Below are 17,661 nucleotides of genomic sequence, written 5' to 3'. Positions count from 1 at the left end.
GGTCTGTTTTCTAGTGCTGTGACTAAGCACCACTGACTGGAAAGGTTAGGTAGAAACTGGTCTTAGGCATGCTATTGCTGTGATGAAACACATGTCCAAAAGGAACTTGGGGAGGCAAGGGTTTATTTCACTCACAGTTCCATATAACGGTTCATCTTCAAAAGCAGTGAGGGCAGGAACTCACACAGGGCAAGAACCTGGAGGCAGGAACTGATGCATAGGCTATGGAGGGGTGCTACTTGCTGGCTAGCTTCCTCTACCTCGCTCAGCCTGCTTTCTTATAGAACCCAGGACCACCAGCCCAGGGATGGCACTACCCACCATGGGCTGGGCCCTCTTCCATCAATCATTAAGAAAATGCCCTACAGGCCTGCCTACAGGCTCCTATCATATGGAGACATTTATTTGTTATTTTTTTTTTTTTTGGAGCCAAATTTGAAGCAATCTTTATTAATTACTGATTGGCCAGGTTCATATCCAGAATTTCCCAGAGCATGGGGCTGAATTACATTAGTCAGGGAGTTATAAAGGCAAACCGCACAAAGCTATGTGTGTACTTCCCTCCTTCCTTCAGTCAGGGGCAAGCATACATCCTACCTGTTACATACCTCCTACCTAAGTGTGATCAAGCACACAACCTGTGCAGTTTGGGTAACCAAGCCTGTTCACAGAAGTGAAAACACTCAGTTTGCTATCTTACATGAGCAGCACCTCCCTACCCCACCCCTCCCCCCACCTCACCTCCCTCCCCACATTCCAGGAATTTATCTGTCCTTGGGCAAGTGGAGCTTTACAGGTTAGAGGCATTTTTGTGGAGGCGCTGTTTTAATTGAGGCTCCCTTCTCTCAGATGGCTTTAGCTCGTGTCAAGTTTGTATAGAACTATGCTGCACAATTGACCCCTTGTCAAGTTGACACACAAACACATCACCATTAAGCCACACCTTTCCCTTCTCATTTATCCCCAAGATCTCACATTAAAAAACATGAATAACTTTAAAGTCCAAAGTCTTTACAAATTGAAACACATTAAAAGTTCAATCTTTTAATATTTAATATTTTAATACCCAATCTCTTTAAAAATCCAAAAATTCTTTTAAAAAAAAGCCTTTCAGGCCGGGCGGTGGTGGCGCACGCCTTTAATCCCAGCACTCGGGAGGCAGAGCCAGGCGGATCTCTGTGAGTTCGAGGCCAGCCTGGTCTACAGCGCGAGATCCAGGAAAGGCGCAAAGCTACACAGAGAAACCCTGTCTCGAAAAAACCAAAAAAAAAAAAAAAAAAAAAAAAAAAAAAAAAAAAAAGCCTTTCAGCTGTGAGATCTTGTGAAAACCAAAAATTAAGTTAAATACTTTCTTCAAGAGGGAAGAACCAGGGCACAATGACAATCTGAAAAAAGAAAAGCCAAACTACCAACAGTGTAAATAACTCGCTGTCCAATTATTTGGGATTCACTCACGATCTTCTAGCCTCCTCCAAAGGGCTTGAGTCAGTTCTCTGGCCCAGCGCTCTGCAGCACACACAGCTCATCTTTTAGGCTCCAGCTGGCCCCCCTCCATGGCTGCTGCTGTCCTTGGTGGTCATCGCATGGTGCTGGCATCTCCAAAATGCTGGGTCTATGCTGCAGCTGGGTTGTGCTTTCACCAATAGCTTCTCATAGGCTCTCCTCATGGGGCCAAGCCTCAACTTCTCTGCATGACCCCTTCAATCCTGAGCCACCAACTGCCACTGAGGCTGCACCTTCACCAATGGCCTCTCCTGGCCTCTCACAGTGCCAAGCCTCAGCTGCTCTCCATGACCCCTTCATGCCTTCAGAACCAGTACCACCTGGGTGACTCTTACACTACCAAGTTCAGATGCCAGCATGAGGTACAACCTTGGCCACCTCTGGCACACAGCTTCTGTGTGCTGACTTTCAGGAAATAACTTCCCAGAAGATTTCACCCCAGTGATACTGGTTTCTTCTTAATCGACACTAATTTCTCAGCTCCAGCCGACCAGCATCAATTGTCCCAGGAAAACAAAGGATTTACTTTATTGGTTCTGGTCTCTTGTTAATCACAGTTGGCTCTTCAGCTCCGGCTGACCAGGCACCACAGATTCTTCATACACATGGCCCGGTAGAAAAACAAAGGTTTTACTTTATTGGTTCTGGTCTCTTGTTAATCACAGTTGGCTCTTCAGCTCCGGCTGACCAGACACCACAGATTCCTCATACACATGGCCCAGTAGAGACTTCGCTTCCTGCTGAAGTTTCACAAGCCAGGCCTCCATCGTCTGCACTGCTGAGAGCATCCTTGTCCTCAAAGCTCCGACAGAACATCCCACCGACCTCGCAGCACTCAGTGGCTCCTCTAGCTCAGAGTTCCAAAGTCCTTCCACATCCTCTTCAAAACATGGTCGGGTCTGTCACAACAACATCCTGGTACCAACTTCACTGAGGCTCCCTCCTCTCAGGTGACTTTAGCTTGTGTCAAGTTGACATAAAACTAGCCAGCACGCGAGGTTTCACTGGGGGTCTTGCCCCCTCCTCCCATCGCGGTTCTTTAGGCTGGGAGGTTCAAGGTCAGGTGGGTATATCTGGGAGGCACTTCTTGCTGATGTTAGGTAGCCCAGGCCATCATCCTTGCTAAGGGGCCTCTTCCCTTAGGAAATGGCAGTCACATTGAATGAGGACTCAATGCTGATGGCCTTATTTAAACCTTAATAACCCCTTAAGGGCCCCAAATATCATAGATTAATATCTCACAGTGGTGACAAGATCCCAACATAAACTTAAAAGGGGACAGTCCATGGTGGCATTTATTGGTGCGTGTACCCAGAACAGTGCCTAGGTGTGGCTTTAGCTCCATCCCCATCCTTCAGACTTCTTTCCTTCTTGAGCTAAGACAGCCACAGGAGACCCACATCCACATCTTGCCTCCTCAACCAGCGGGTGTTAAAAGGCAGGATCTTCTGACTGGCCAGATTAGGCCATGTGACTGCCCTTGGGCCAATTACCATGACCAAGGAACAGAGGATTCTCTACCAGACTGCCTCAGTTGTCCATCTGTAAGTTGATGGTGGAGAGGGAGGCTTCATCCTGCCCAAGACATGGGAATGTGTTTAGGATGGGCCAGGGATGCTGGCCCTCCTACCACACCACTGAAACAAGACAGATAGCTTCTGTGGTCTTAGAGAAAAGGAATCTACATGTGCCAGAAACATGGAAACTAGGAAGGGGCTTTTCCAGATGTTTGAGGTCGCTGGCTCCCTTCTGTTTCACTTGTATGAAGTTGTTTTCTAGTTAGTTCAGCAGCCTGGAGAGACTTGTGTGTGGCCTCCCAATGCCACTGCTGCTGATGCGGAACCTGTGAAGTTAGCTTTGTCTGTGATAACGGCATCAGCAGGGGGAGATGGTTTCTGCCAGTAGCCAGCCCCAGTAGCACAAGTTCCAGGCCAGAAGTACCAATTCAGATCCCAGTTACCAGTGAGATCCTCTGGCTGCCTCGTTCCCCTAGAAACAAGGAAGGACTGCTAAATAAATCTTTTTCTCGAATTACGCTGTCTGTGCTTTTCAGTTATAGCCAGAAAAAACAAACCAAGGCGGTCATTCTCCTGCAGACCCTATAGCTCCTGCTTGTTTTATCTGTATCATCAGAGATCTCATGCTGGCCTGGAACTCACAGTCTCTGCTAAGGCTGCCCAGGTTTGTGATCCCTTGGCATAGCCTAGCTTACCTGCCTAACCGGAAGCTCAGGCCTCCTCACTTCCTGTCTTGTTCAGAAAACTTTATCACCCAGGTAGACCTCAGAGCTGTGGTCAGATTCTAATTTTACAAAATGTGTTTGGCCCCTGGCAGGTTTGCTGAAGCACATCTCTGCTGAGTTTGTCTATCAGAATCTGTAGAATCCCAGCATCTCCCCTCCTCTCCCCGCTCCCCACAACATCTGAAAGTTGCCTGTGCCCAGGAAAAGACAGGGACTGATGACGTATTCATTTCCTTTCTGCTGTGATAAAACACTCAGACCAAAGACAGCTTAGGCGAGGAAAGGATTTATTGGTTTGAAACTTCCAGGCTGTGGAGGGTGCCACTGGCTGGCTCACTCTCAGATTCGTGCCTCGCCAGCTTTCTTACACAACCCAGGACCACCTGCCCAGGAAGTGGCACTGTCTACAGTGGCCTGGGCTGTATCAATGAAGACAAGACAGTCCTTTGTAGACAGGTCCACAGACTAACCGGATTGAGACTACTCAATTGAGACTCTTGGCTGGGCCAAGTTAATGCTAACCAGGACAGGCTGTGTGCTTTTAAAAATGGTTTTTCTTTTGCGCTGTCACTCTAGCAGACCTAGTACTCATCACGTAGCCCAACCTGGGCCTCAGACGCTTGGCAAAGCCTGTCTTAGCTTCCTGCATGCTGGGGTTACGGGCCCACACTACCATGCTTGGCTTGAGCTCTTTTCATTTTATTTTATTTATTTATTTTGGTTTGGTTTTGTTTTGTTTGGGACAGAGTTTCTCTGTGTAGCCCTGGTTGTCCTGGAACTCACTCTGTAGCCCAGGCTGGCCTCGAACTCAGGGATCCGCCTGCCTCTGCTTCCTGAGCGCTGGGATTAAAGACTTGCACCACCACCACAGTCCAGATGCTTGAGCTTTTTTTTATCTTAAAGAGGAAAAGCTTAGATCTAAGTGCTTGTATTTCCAGTGCTGTGCTCCTTCCTGTGCCTGGGTGCTAAGTCCCTAGCTCTAGCCTTTCAGAGCCTCTCTTCTCACTCGGTCAGTGGTGGGAACTGTACCGCCTGCTCCAGGCTGTTGTGAGGGTCAGATGGGGGCAGATATGTGAGGAGGCTCTGCCAGCGAGGGGCGGCAGCAGGGATGGAGCAGCTCCCCTGGGGCACCTGTGATGATGGGCAACGGGGTCTGCTGAACAGGCTGGGGAGAAACCCCACCTGCCTGCAGGAGAGAAGACGTCACAGTGACCGATGGGCAGAGACTGGCAATCCACGGTGACATTAAGCATTTACATCCCCTATCCAATTGTAAATACCCTTCTCAATGCTCATACGCACACACAAAGCAGCAGAGCTGTGACGGAGGAAGTTGACTGTTTGCTCTCTCACTGTCTCTCCCGACAGGAGCACGTGCAAGTGTCTATTAATGTTCACCTTCTGTGTCGTGGCAAAGAGAGTTCTCACCCGAGATGTGAAATGTGTCTACTTTCTGTAAAAAGACGCCGCCGCGAAAGTGGGTGTAGCGAAGGCACGCTGATTACTATAGAGGAAGGTTTAGCCATTTCTCTTATACTAGAAGTTTTGTAGCCTGCCAGTGGTGTCTCAAGTCTTTAATCCCAGCACTCAGGAGGCAGAGGCGGGTGGCTCTCTGAGTTCAAGGCCGGCCTGGTCTACAGAGCAATTTCCAGGACAGCTAGGGCTACCCAGAGAAACCCTGTCTCAAAAGACAAAACAAAAGTACTTTGTCATATAGTTTATTTTCCTTCTGTATGTATATAATCTCATGTACCTTAAATTTTTAAGTAAAATATCAAATTGTATAACGTAACACAGTTATTTCTTGCTCTCCGTGGAGCATTAGTTCCTGGAGCACCTCAGACATGAGACTCCATGGATGCTTAAGCTGCTGGTATAAAAGAACACAGTGTCTGCACCTCACTTGCAAGCCATCTCCCGTATCCTGAGAATCATCTCCAGAGTCTTTGCGACAATGGCAATGTGACCAGATCAGTGACCCTGTGTGCTTAGGGCACAAGGACAAAGGTTCGTGTGCTCAGTGCAGACATGTTTGAAACAGTCTTTCTGACCCTCCATTGGCTGACTCTGTGAGTGTGCGGCCTGTGGAGACAGGGTGGAAGAAAATGATTCAAATTCCCTCTGCATGCGTGTGCCCCGGTCCAGCCTCGAACACTAGCCTCTGCTTGATTGACGTGTAGCTTCCTCTCCTCCTGTGTTCTTATCTCCCTGTCTATCGATAGTCTGCTTTCTTCAGGGTGTAACCCCAGACCCCTGTCACATTGAGCTTGCTGTGTACCCCACCCCATCTCCATGGCCTCTTCCTACAAACATCTCATGATGGTATCTCTCAATTCCTTTTTTAAATTTTTGTCTCCACCCATTTTTGTGCGTGTGTGTGTGTGTGTGTGTGTGTGTGTGTGTGTGTGTGTGTATATGTGTGTGTGTACAGTGCATATGTTTGTGTGTGTGTGTATGTGTGTGTGTACATGTGTGTGTGTGTGTGCAGTGCATATGTTTGTGTGTGTGTACGTGTGTGTGTACGTGTGTGTGTGTGTGTGTGTTGCAGTGCATATGTTTGGGTGTGTGTGCAGTGTGGCGGTCTGAGATGGATGACAAGCATCTCCCTTGATCATTCTTCCACCTTATTGATTGAGGCAGGGTCTCTCAACCAAACCCAGAGCTCTCCAGTGTGGCTGGTCTCACTAGCCAGCGTCTTCTGGGGAGCCCCTAGCTCTGCCCTTGGAAGCTGAAATGACAGGCAGGCTGCCACACCCAGCAGCATTTATTTGGGATTCCGGAAGCTGAACTCTATTCCTCACGATTGTGTGGCAAGTGGTCTCACGGCTGAGCCGGCTCTTCCGCCCGTATACTCCTTTCCACCACAGCCGGCTCTGCTGTGGCACTTTAGTTCTTGTTCTCTTACTTTGAATCAGTCTCATCCTTGCAATGAGATCGCAGCATCCTGTCGTCAATGTTCCTACGCTAACGTTTCTGATATCTCCCAGAATCCCTCACTGTAATACTTTGTATACAGCAGGCTATAGTGAATGTGTGTGGGGATTTAACCGCTCAGCTTCGTTTGGCCAAGATTTGACATATCCATCAGTTCCAACCACTGGGGACAATACATGAATCAGAAAGGTAAATGGAAGAGAGATGTTAACTTGCCTAGCGTAAACTCTCCCGGGCCTGCTAATCTGCTAGTTTTTTGGACTTTTCCATGAATTAGATTAGCACAGAGCAGTTACTGCTTTCATTTACTTTTCGAATGCGGCGATTATCCCGCCAGAGTTGAAATGAACGGTATACCCTCTCTGCCCCTTTGGGCCTGCCTTGACCTTCCTGGGCCAACCTAGCTGTCTGGCCTCACAAACGCTTCCTCTTCCTTCTGTCCATCCCAGATCAGATACAGCTCTCCAAGGGGCTTCTTGGGGACCCTGAGACCATATCAGTGTGTCCTCTGACATCACATCCATCCCTTTGCGTGACATATACACTATATATAATATTTTATATTTTTTCTGGTGAGATAGATGTTCCCCCACTAAAATATAAGCTATGAAAATAAGAAATGTATGTCTTTCTTGCCAACTAGGACTCAGTTCTCCTAATAAGAAGAGCAGCGATTTTTTTTTTGTTTTTGTTGTTGTTTGTTTGTTTGTTTTCAAGACAGGGTTTCTCTGCATACCCCTAGCTGTCCTGGAACTCACTCTGTAGACCAGGCTGGCCTCGAACTCAGGGAGGTTCACCTACCTCTGCCTCCTGAGTGCTGGGACTAAGGGCATGTGCCACCACGGCCCGGCTGGAACAGCGGTTTTAAGTTGCAGTATGATTAAGAAGGCAGGGATTTGTTTCTATGCTGTAAAAGGCCCTTTAGTGACCAGTTCAAGCCAGGCTGCTCCCTGTGCTGCTCCGCTGAGAGTTTCTTCTGTTTTCATCGACAGAGAGCAGAGGATGTGGGGTCAGCCGGGAAAGACGGTAGGGAAAAGTGCGTCTGTTCCCCCCAAAGGAGGGCCCCTGAAACTGTACATCTCTGCCACTTCCCGCTCCTCAGCCTGATGTAACTCATGTGGACACATCCCGAGAGGTCAGGAGATTGAATTTTTATTCTGGGTATATGTATGCTCAATCCAAAATTGTTCTAAAGCCCCCTAATAGGAGACCAGATGCTGGGAGACAGTGACTTTCAGCTACGTTCTCAGATTCTAGCCCATGGCCTGGAACATGTACATTGGTTGAATGATGTAACTAGAGAAACACTTCCGTATTTGTTTTCTTGGCTGCTGTAAAGCAACAAAGTACGACCAATGGGGTGTTTGTTATACCCAGTGCGACAGATGTGAGAAGTCCCAGGTCAAACTGTCCCTCAGCTGCTTCTTCTGAGTGTGGTGAAGACCTTCACTCTATGTTTTCTCCTAGCTGTGGGGCTTGCTGGAACATTTTGGCATTCCTTATTTTATAAATTTCTCTCTCTCTCTCCCTCTCCCTCTCCCTCTCCCTCCCCTCTCCCTCTCCCTCTCTCTCTCTCTCTCTCTCTCTCTCTCTCTCTCTCTCTCTCTCTCTCTCTGTGTGTGTGTGTGTGTGTGTGTGTGTTTGTGCATGTGTGAGTGTGTATATATGTGTGTGTGTTCAAATGTCCCATTTTTAACAAAGGGACACCAGCCACACTGGACATGCGTTTACCATGAGATGCGATCTCAATGAATTAGACCCTGTATCCAAGTCATGTCATATTCTGAGGTCCTGGAATATGAATTCACAGAACTTAAAACTGTTTGAGGTATAGGTGGAGACAGTATGTGCCCAGCTGGGACATGATCTGCTGCCACACAGGCTGCAGGTGCTGGACACCGCTGCTCTTATTGCCCCTGAGAAGCCGCTGCAGGCAGATGCACCACTGCAGGCAGATGCAGCTGTCCCCATCCTCTTAGCCCAGAGGAACAACGGACTCAGGGAGGTTAGGGGTTACTAATGGCCTACCATTTCTACAGTGTCATCGGCCATTCCAAGTCAGAATCAACAAGTCAAGGTATAAGGCATTTTCTTAATCAGTGATTGATGTGGGAGGTCAGCCCATTGTGGGTGGGTACCATCCCTGGGCTGGTGGTCCTGGGTTCTATAAGAAAGCAGGCTGAGCAAGCCATGGGGAGAAAGCTAGTAAGCAGCACTCCACCATGGCCTCTGCATCATCTCTTGCCTCCAGGTTCCTGCCCTGTTTGAGTTCCTGTCCTGACTTCCTTTGATGGTGAACTGTGATGTAGATCACAGCAGTAGTAACCCTAAGAAAGATGTCTCTGCAGTGGTCAGTTTAGGGAAACTGAGATACCAAAGCACGGCCCTAAGGAAAGCAAGGCTTAGGGACCATTTCTCTTGACTATTTGAGAGGGGCTGATGGCTTCTGCCGTGCCACATCCCTCCTTTCCTGACCACATCACACACCAGGGAAGCCAAGGCTCAGGCTGCCTTCTATGATGCGGTGATCTGGCGGTCCTCAGTGTGGGAGGCGTCAGAAATCTCAACTTTAGAAGGGCGGGCACAATGCCAATGGTTGCTTTCAAAGCCTCCTCTTTGAACTCGGTTGAGAAATGGCATCTCCAGCCACCTGCGCACTTTGCTGTCCTCGTGGGAGGGAGTTGGACTCCGCTGGAACTGCTTTCTGGCTGTTACAGGACCAATCTCACCTGGCACAGTTACACCTTTCCCTGGCATTCCTGTGGCTTTGGAATATGCTTTGGGGACCGTATCCACTTCCCTCATGTTACCACTGGACGATTCCATCTGTCACATGTGGCGGTAATTTCTTCCCGTTTCAAGCCTTAGTCCCTGTGATTCAGAGGACTGCCCATGCAAGGCAGCTGCCGGGTGGCAACAGGAACACATCAGTGCTCATCGGTGTTGACACTCAGACTCCCACGGGATTCCAGACTTGGCAACCCAGGAAAAGAAAATCACTTAGGGAAAAGCAGGCAGGATGCCGCATTTCCGTTCATGCCAAAGGCAGGGCCCTAGGTGCAGAATGGAGGCCACACTCGGCATCATCTTTGGCCGCTTGAAAGTCTCCATTGTCACAGTGGAAAAAAGAAAAGGCTGAAGAAATGGTCACCGCAAAATTCTCACGACTTTTACTTCTTTGTTCATGGTCCCTCGACGCAGGCTCAGGCAGAGCTGACACCATGTAGAGACCTTCTCCCTAAAGATGGCCTCTGTCACCTGCGGGCATCAGTTGGAGACGTTAGCGGTTTCATCTCGGCGGTGATTTATGAAAATGAGCGCCTCCCTTGGTGACCAGACTTGTCCCTGGCTATTAGCAACAGACTGCCCTCAGGGCAGAATGATTAGAGCGGCAGTCCTAATTGCATGGCTATTGTGACCACCAGCGGCACGGGAGCCTGGCTCATAAATCCCTTGAGGATCTCTGGTCCAGGCACTTGTTCTGCCAAATCCCCGGGGCCCGCCTGGAAGAGTCCTACTGAACAGCAGGCTCTACCGGGCATATCTGTATTCTGACCTCATGCTGACTTAGCGCTTCTGTTCTCTCCTTTCCTTTATCCAATTTCCATAGTCACTTATCTATATATATACTAGCTATGGTTATTCTTCATATTTTGAGAGCATTTTTGTTCATTGTAGAGAAATTGGAAATATAGATCATTGCCAGGTGGCAGTGATGCACGCCTTTAATCCCAGGACTCAGGAGGCAGAGGCAGGTGGATCTCTGTGAGTTCGAGGCCAGCCTGGTCTACAGAGTGAGTTCCAGGACAGCCAGGGCTATGCAGTGAAATCCTGTCTGGAAAAACCTTGTAGTTAAGATGAAGTCTAACATCTGTTCACATCAGTTTAATATCCGATGTACCCTCTACCTGAAGATACTATAGTAATGGGACTCTTGGAGCTGGGGAATGAAATAGGAGCTGGTTTGCCCAGCCCACACTTTGGCCTATCCTATCAGTGAGTCCAAGAATGGTGTACTCCTGCCTGGGACTTGGAAACTTACACACTGGACATGGTAACCCATGCTCAGCACTCAGAGGCCATTTGAACTAAGCATGGTCTACACATGGAGATCCTGTTTTGAAAAACAAAACAAACAAAAAGCTATTTTATACTCATAACAACACTGAGTCAAATTACTTAACCAGAAACACATTACTAGTCACTTAGTTTAGTTCCAATTTTTTGCTTTTGGAAGCAAAGTCACTGTGAATATCTCTGGCTAGAATTTATCCAATTCACATTCTTTATTTCTTAGGACAAACCCCTAAGTGTGGAATGGCTAGGTCAAAAGAATACACATTTCCTAAAAGATTTATTTTTACCTTTTGAAAGTTGTGTGTGTGTGTGTGTGTGTGTGTGTGTGTGTGTGTGTGTACGCACGCACACGCGCAAATGCCCTGAGAGACGAGAAGAGGACATCAGATCCCCTGGAACTGGAATTACAGGCAGTTCTTAGTCCCTATGCTGAGGCTGGGAACCCAACCTGGGTTTTCTGCAAGGGCAGTATGAACTTTCTTCCTTACTGTTATTTTATTTTATTATTCTTCCTCTTCCTCATCCTCTTCTTCTTCCTCTTCCTCCTCCTCCTCTTCCTCCTCCTCCTGCCTCATCTCTTTGCAGAATGCACTCTTAACCACTGAGCTATCCCTCCAGCCCTTGATACTGTTTTTAACTTCATACTGTGAACACACAGCCTATGGTTTGGGATACAGGACTGTGGCAGGATGCTTACCTAGTGTCAGGAGGCCCTGAGTTTGATCCCCGTGCCACAAAAAAAACCCAAACCAAAACAGCATCCATACCTGGACATGTGAGGCTGACTATTACAGAGAGCCCTCCTCGGCTCCGCTCAACAGTGATTAGCTTCTGGACGTTTCCCCACTTTCTCTCCCATCTTCAACCCATTCCTTCATTTGTTTTAGGAGCAGAGCCAAGACACTCTGCCAGAAAGAATCATTTCTGCTTTTTATCCTGCTCCACCCTTGAGGCAATGAGCACTAGCTATTTGAAAGTGGGAGAGAGGTTCTTGCTCACCCACCCCAGCTTCCTCTTTGCCTCTCTGAACCAGCATGTGCATTTTAAAGTAGATCCTGCCAGCCCACTGCAGAGACTTCAATCAAATTATTCTTCTGCCACCATCCCCGAGGAGTGCCCACGCTTGCTAACCCTCAGGTCATTTTTCTCCTCTCCTCTTGGCTTCTCTACACCCACCCCCTCTCCTTTTTCAGTTCTTTTTCGTAGAATACAAGCTACGTAAGTGCTCTGTCCTTGAACACCACTGTGGTGGTTTGAAAGAAAATGGCCCTCAAAGGGAGTGGCACCGTGAGGAGGTGTGGCCTTGTTGGAGTGGGTGTGGTCTTGCTGGAGGAAGTGTGTCACGATGGGGGCGGGCTTTGAGGTCTCTTGTCTCAAGCTTCACTCAGTGTGACAGTCAGTTGACTTCCTGTTGCCTCTGAGTCCAGATGTAAGGACTCTCAGCTTCAGCACCACGTCTGCTTACATGCCGCTGTGATGATAATGGACTGAACCTCTGAAACTGTAAGCGAGCCACCCCAATTAAATGTTTTCCTTTATAAGAGTTGCCGTGGTCATGGTGTCTCTTCACAGCAATAGAAACCCTAACTGAGACAACTGCCAACAGTCCTCTTTTCCATTTGGAAGAATACCACTGTTACCTGTTACTATTGGGAGTTATCTGGTTATGAATGAGTTCTCTCATTGAATATTTGCATTTCCTCCTTTGTGAATTGTCCTCTGTTAATTTTTCTGCAAAGTGTTTGCTGTTTTTTGAGATTGCCATTTGTGTTTACCCAATAGTGTTGCGCTTGCACCAGTGAATTGCTAGGACTACTTTTTCAGACTCACAGTCACAGATATATGCCTTCATAGGAGAGTCAGTATGCTTTCTAAAGCCAACAGCTGATCCACAATTCACAGCTCACAGCCAGACCAACAAGCAGGGCAGACTGGCTGGAGGTGTGTGCATGCACGGTTACCGAGTGTGGGACAGGAGCCTGCAGGCACTGGAGATCCCAGCAGGGCATGGAGAAACACCCTGCATGGCTAGTTTATGTCAACTTTACACAAGCTAGAGTCATCTGAAAAGAGGAAGCCTCTATTGAGAGACTGTCTCCCTAAGATCTGGCTGTAAGGCATTTATTAATTAGTGATTGATGCGGGAGGGCCCAGCCTATGGTGGTGGTGCTATCCCTGGGCTAGTGGTCCTGGGTTCTATAAGAAAGCAGACTGAGCAAGCCATGGTGATCAAGCCAGTAAGCAGCACCTCTCCATGGCCTCTGCATCAGTTCCTGCCTCCAGGTTCCTGCCCTGTGTGAGTTCCTGTCCTGATTTCCTTCAACAATGAACAATGATATAGAAGTGTAAGCCAAATAAACCCTTTCCTCCCCAACTGGCTTTAGGTCAGGGTGTTTCATCACAGCAATAGAAGCCCTAACTCAGACACACCCCCGGGTCACTCAGTCTCTCTCCCTCCTCTCATGGTTATTATACCTGGGACAGGTAAGATAGATAGCATGCTTACTACTCCGAGTTCTTTTCTCTCTCTCTCTCTTTTTTTTTTTTTTTGGTTTTTCAAGACAAGGTTTCTTTGTGTAGCTTTGGCGCCTTTCCTGGAACTCACTCTGTAGCCCAGGCTGGCTTCGAACTCACAGAGATCCGCCTGGATCTGCCTCATGAGTGCTAGGATTAAAGGTGTGCACCACCACCGCCTGGTGCTACTCCAGTTTCTTATGATTTTAGGTCACACTCATGTAAGATCCTGTAGTTGGAATTTTCCTATCCTGACCACCCACTCCCCATTCAGGTAGTTTCTTCCAAATTACCACACAGAGACTTAATATTATTTATAAATGCTTGGCCAATAGCTCAGGCTTGTTACTGGCTAACTGTTACACTTAAATTAACCCATATTTCTGTTTATGCTTTGCCACGTGGCTCATGGCTTGTTACCTCATTTTCTTTTTTTTTTTTTTTTTTTTTTTTTTGGTTTTTCGAGACAGGGTTTCTCTGTGTAGCTTTGCGCCTTTCCTGGGACTCACTTGGTAGCCCATGCTGGCCTTGAACTCACAGAGATCCGCCTGGCTCTGCCTCCCGAGAGCTGGGATTAAAGGCGTGCGCCACCAACGCCTGGCCGTTACCTCATTTTCTACACATCCTGCTGTCTCGGTGGCTGGCTGGTGTTTCTCCTGACTCCACCCTTCTCCTTCCCATCATCCTTAGTTTGGTCATCCCACCTATACTTCTTGCCCAGCTATGGGCCAATCAGCATTTTATTAAACCAATTCGAGTGACAAATCTTTACAGTATACAAGAGGATTATTCCACAGCAAGATCCTGCAAACCCCAGTCTGGGAACTTTCTATCACATCATTGATGATGTGTTTATTTGTAAGAGGCAAATAATGCTTTAAAACACACCAAATGCTAGTGAAAATGAACTCTCTCTCTCTCTCTCCCCACTCCTTTTTAAACTATTTTTCAGCATGAAGGCCCTGGACCAGGTGAATATAACTTAAAAGCACCCTCAGTGGGCTGCATCACTTCTTGTTTTCGATCTAAGGTTCCCCGATTCTTGCCTGTCGGCTCAGTAAGTATTCCAAGAGAGAATGTGCGTTCGGGGGGTGGGCGGTGGGAGTGGGGGTAGGAATGGGGCGATGAGGGGGGATGGGCAGTCTTAGAATTCCACCTGTGTGGGTGGGGGTTGTCACACACAATGTAGGTTGCACTGAATTCCCAAGGCTTCGGTTAACCCTCGAGTTACTTCTGTCTTAAAGGCAGGCCACTGAAGGCTCTTAGGTAGGCCAAGCCTGGGAGTTATTCCAGAAAATAACATTGTAATTACCTCAGTGGCCTTTTCTGTTTTACATGGGAAAGTCTCCTCCCTGTGAAAGTGTCTACCAAGGGAGATGTTTGGAGTTAAACCCACCAAGCACAGAGGGGTTTGCTTGTCAGGTTTTTTTTTTTGTTTTGTTTTGTTTTTGGTTTTTCGAGACAGGGTTTCTCTGTGTAGCTTTGCTCCTTTTCCTGGAACTTACTTGGTAGTCCAGGCTGGCCTCGAACTCACAGAGATCCGCCTGGCTCTGCCTCCCGAGTGCTGGGATTAAAGGCGTGCGCCACCACCGCCCGGCTGCTTGTCAGTTTTTTCCAGGGAAGATGCTCTGTCTCTGGGTACTTGAGGCTGCAGACATCTGCTCAAGGGATTACTTTTTTGACACATTTCACACCTTGTACTGCCTGCTGGATTGTCTCACTTAAGCCTTGTCCTAGAAACATTTTTCCCCCTCTCAAAAATAAATGTGTTTTTCTGTCTCGGGTGATAGATCTGATGTAGGGACTCCACGACGTTCCTTTGTAGGACACTGGCAAGAGCAGTTGGTCCTTTGGATGTTAACCACCCCCATCCCCTGGGGTCTGGATGTCACTCTGTCACACAAGCAAAGACCACTTCCTCTGAGGGATATTCGGGTCTCCCGAGAGGCAGCAGGGACCCTTCCTGAAGGGTGGGGCTCTGTAGGTGTCTAGTGCAGCTCTCCTGGCCTCAGAATCAGCTGTCTAGTTCCATCTTGTGTAGGGCCATCCTCCCTGGTGCTCAGGGCAGCGCATCACAGCCACTCGGGTGGGTAAAAGGACCGCATCCGGAAGCCCGACAATTCTTGGGAATGTTTTACAGGGGTCAGGTCCCAGCTGTACTGGAGAGGCCTCTTTGCTTCCAAATAGTGTCATGGGCGTGGAGGACAGGGAAGGCATATGTGGAGTCTGTGTAAATATTAACTCTGTTTCTTTGGGGACCCATCTAGAGCCTGAGTGAGAGCTATTGGCTCTGCTAACTGAGTCCTCTAGTTTCTAGGTGTCGGTCCTGATCCAGGCACCTCGAGGTCAACGACTATTGCATATTCTGCATATCGGAGCCCCTCTTTTACAAGAACTTTGTCTGTATAGAGGACCAAGTCAGGGTTTGCCAATGGTTGGTTTGAGAGATCGGGACGAGCTGTATAACCATCCACGAGGACCTCCTCACAAGAGTGGGCAGGCTCCCCTTCCTCTCCTGGTATATGTGAAGTCTGTTACCAGCCAGCCAGAGGTTTCCCTTGGAATTAGAATGTTTGTTATGTGATGAGGTTTATGGACCTTAAGGGGACAGCCAAGAGTCAACTTTTGGGCTTCAGGAATTAGGAGTCCAGTGGCAGCCACTGCCCACAGGCACCCAGGCTAGCCCTTTGCTACCTGATCTAATTCTTTACTTAGGTATCCTACAGGCCGAGGAGAGGTGCCTTTGAGCTGGGCCGTCACTCCCGAAGCTGGGCCCTGTCTCTCAGCTATGGACTCATGATTTTGGGCTGAGTAGGTGACCCTAAGGCAAGGGCTGTCGCCTTCAGAATGTCAACTGCAGAGCGGCTGGACTACACAATTGGTAGAGGGACCCTTGGAGAGTTGATACAGTCAGTGTAATTACAGACAGATGGACAAGTGGCTGGAGAACTTCCATACATCAGTGGCATCAGCACTCTCCAAAACAGACACCCGACTGGGTCTATAGGGCAGACCTTTCCCATGATAACCAAACTGCCAAGAACACTGAGAAAGTTACCAGAAACTACAGTGCCCACCAAGCAGGGACTGGTGTCTGGGGTTGCTGCTTTCTCATAGAGGGAAATTTCAAGGTCACCTGGTGACCGTGAAATTAGAACCAAGGGATCCTATTGGATGTTCTCTAGCGGGATGACAAGGTGACAGAGCCACAACCATCAGCCTTCCAAGGTGTGGTTTTGTGTGTGTGAGTGAGTGTGTATGCGTGTGAGTGTGTGTGTGTGTGAGTGTGTGTGTGTGCGCTTGCGCGTGCGCCTTGCCCAATCTCTCATTCTGTGGGCCGGCCTTACAGGACTGCACACTCTCGCTGTATCCCATTAGTAGCACTAATAAAGGCTTCCGCTTCCCTTGACGTGTGGCCGGGACTTGATTAGATTTCCAGGCTGCCCCTTTGCTTTTGGCCGAGCAAACATCCTGTCTCTAAAAAGCAGCTTTTGTCGGCAGCTGATGTCATCCACCAGGCTGACTGCTCTGTTCCATGCTCAGGGGTGATGCTGTTTCCACCCACTGCCTCCCAAAGGAAGAGAATGAGCAGCAAGGAAGGGCAGGCGTGACCAGGAGTGAGATTAGTGAATGATAGTGATGGAGCCAAGACGCCGAGTGCTGGCCGGGCAGAGCGCTGTCTGATTTGGCAGGGCTCCTGTGAGCCTTACGTCCCCCTACCAGGCAAAACCACCGTACAAGTTGGCGGCTTGGGGCCATACTGGTATTGGCACCAGGATTCCAACCCAGGCCTGCTGGATGTGGAAACCTTATCATTGTCCTTTCCTCCTTCCTCATTCTTTCTGTGTGTGTGTGTATGTGAGTACGAAGTGTGTGTGTGTGTGTGTGTGTGTGTGTGTGTGTGTGTGTGTGTGTGTATGAGAGAGGGCTGGAAGAGGACATTGTCTGTTTCTATCATTCCCTGCCTTACCCCTTTGAAGCAGAGTCTCTCCCTGAATGTAGAGCTCACATTTTTCAGCTAAGAAGGCAGCCAGCAAGCCCAGAAGTCCCTCTCTCTGGAGTTATGAGCACATTCAAGATTATGATCGCCTTGTTCCATGGGTGCTGGGATCTCAACTCAGTCCCTTCTGGTTGCACATTCAAGATCATGATCGCTTTGTTCCATGGGTGCTGGGATCTTAGTCCCTTCTGGTTGCACAGGAAGTCTTCTTGACTACTGAGCTTCCTCTGAAGCCCCTTTCTTCCTCTTTTTTTTTTTTTTTTTTAAAGACAAGGTCTTACTATATAGTCCAGTTGGGTCTTGAACTTATGACCTTCCTGCCTCCACCTAAGTGCTAGGTTTACAAGTGTGTACCACTGTGCCCAGAAAGCCCAGCCCTTGGCCACCACAC

The 17,661-nt window shown here is 48.4% G+C and overlaps 1 protein-coding gene and 1 non-coding gene across 2 annotated transcripts in view; both read left to right on the top strand.

The window, feature by feature from the left end:
• Positions 1-17,661, top strand: part of Stpg4 (sperm-tail PG-rich repeat containing 4) — a 58,357-nt gene that overhangs the window by 39,562 nt on the left and 1,134 nt on the right. Inside the window, exon 6 of the mRNA XM_052746512.1 lies at positions 14,223-14,327. Coding sequence (XP_052602472.1) covers positions 14,223-14,327 — 105 coding nt within the window. The remainder of the gene's footprint in view (positions 1-14,222; positions 14,328-17,661) is intronic.
• Positions 10,508-10,701, top strand: LOC128116110 (U2 spliceosomal RNA). The gene has a single exon (XR_008220371.1). It is a non-coding gene; the product is annotated as a U2 spliceosomal RNA (small nuclear RNA).

This window comes from Peromyscus californicus, unplaced genomic scaffold (assembly GCF_007827085.1).
Source record: "Peromyscus californicus insignis strain IS unplaced genomic scaffold, ASM782708v3 Scaffold_1__1_contigs__length_55948999, whole genome shotgun sequence".
Taxonomy (NCBI): Eukaryota; Metazoa; Chordata; class Mammalia; order Rodentia; family Cricetidae; genus Peromyscus; species Peromyscus californicus.
The sequence above is the reverse complement of the archived record's forward strand: the minus strand, read 5'-3'. Positions and strand labels throughout refer to the sequence as shown.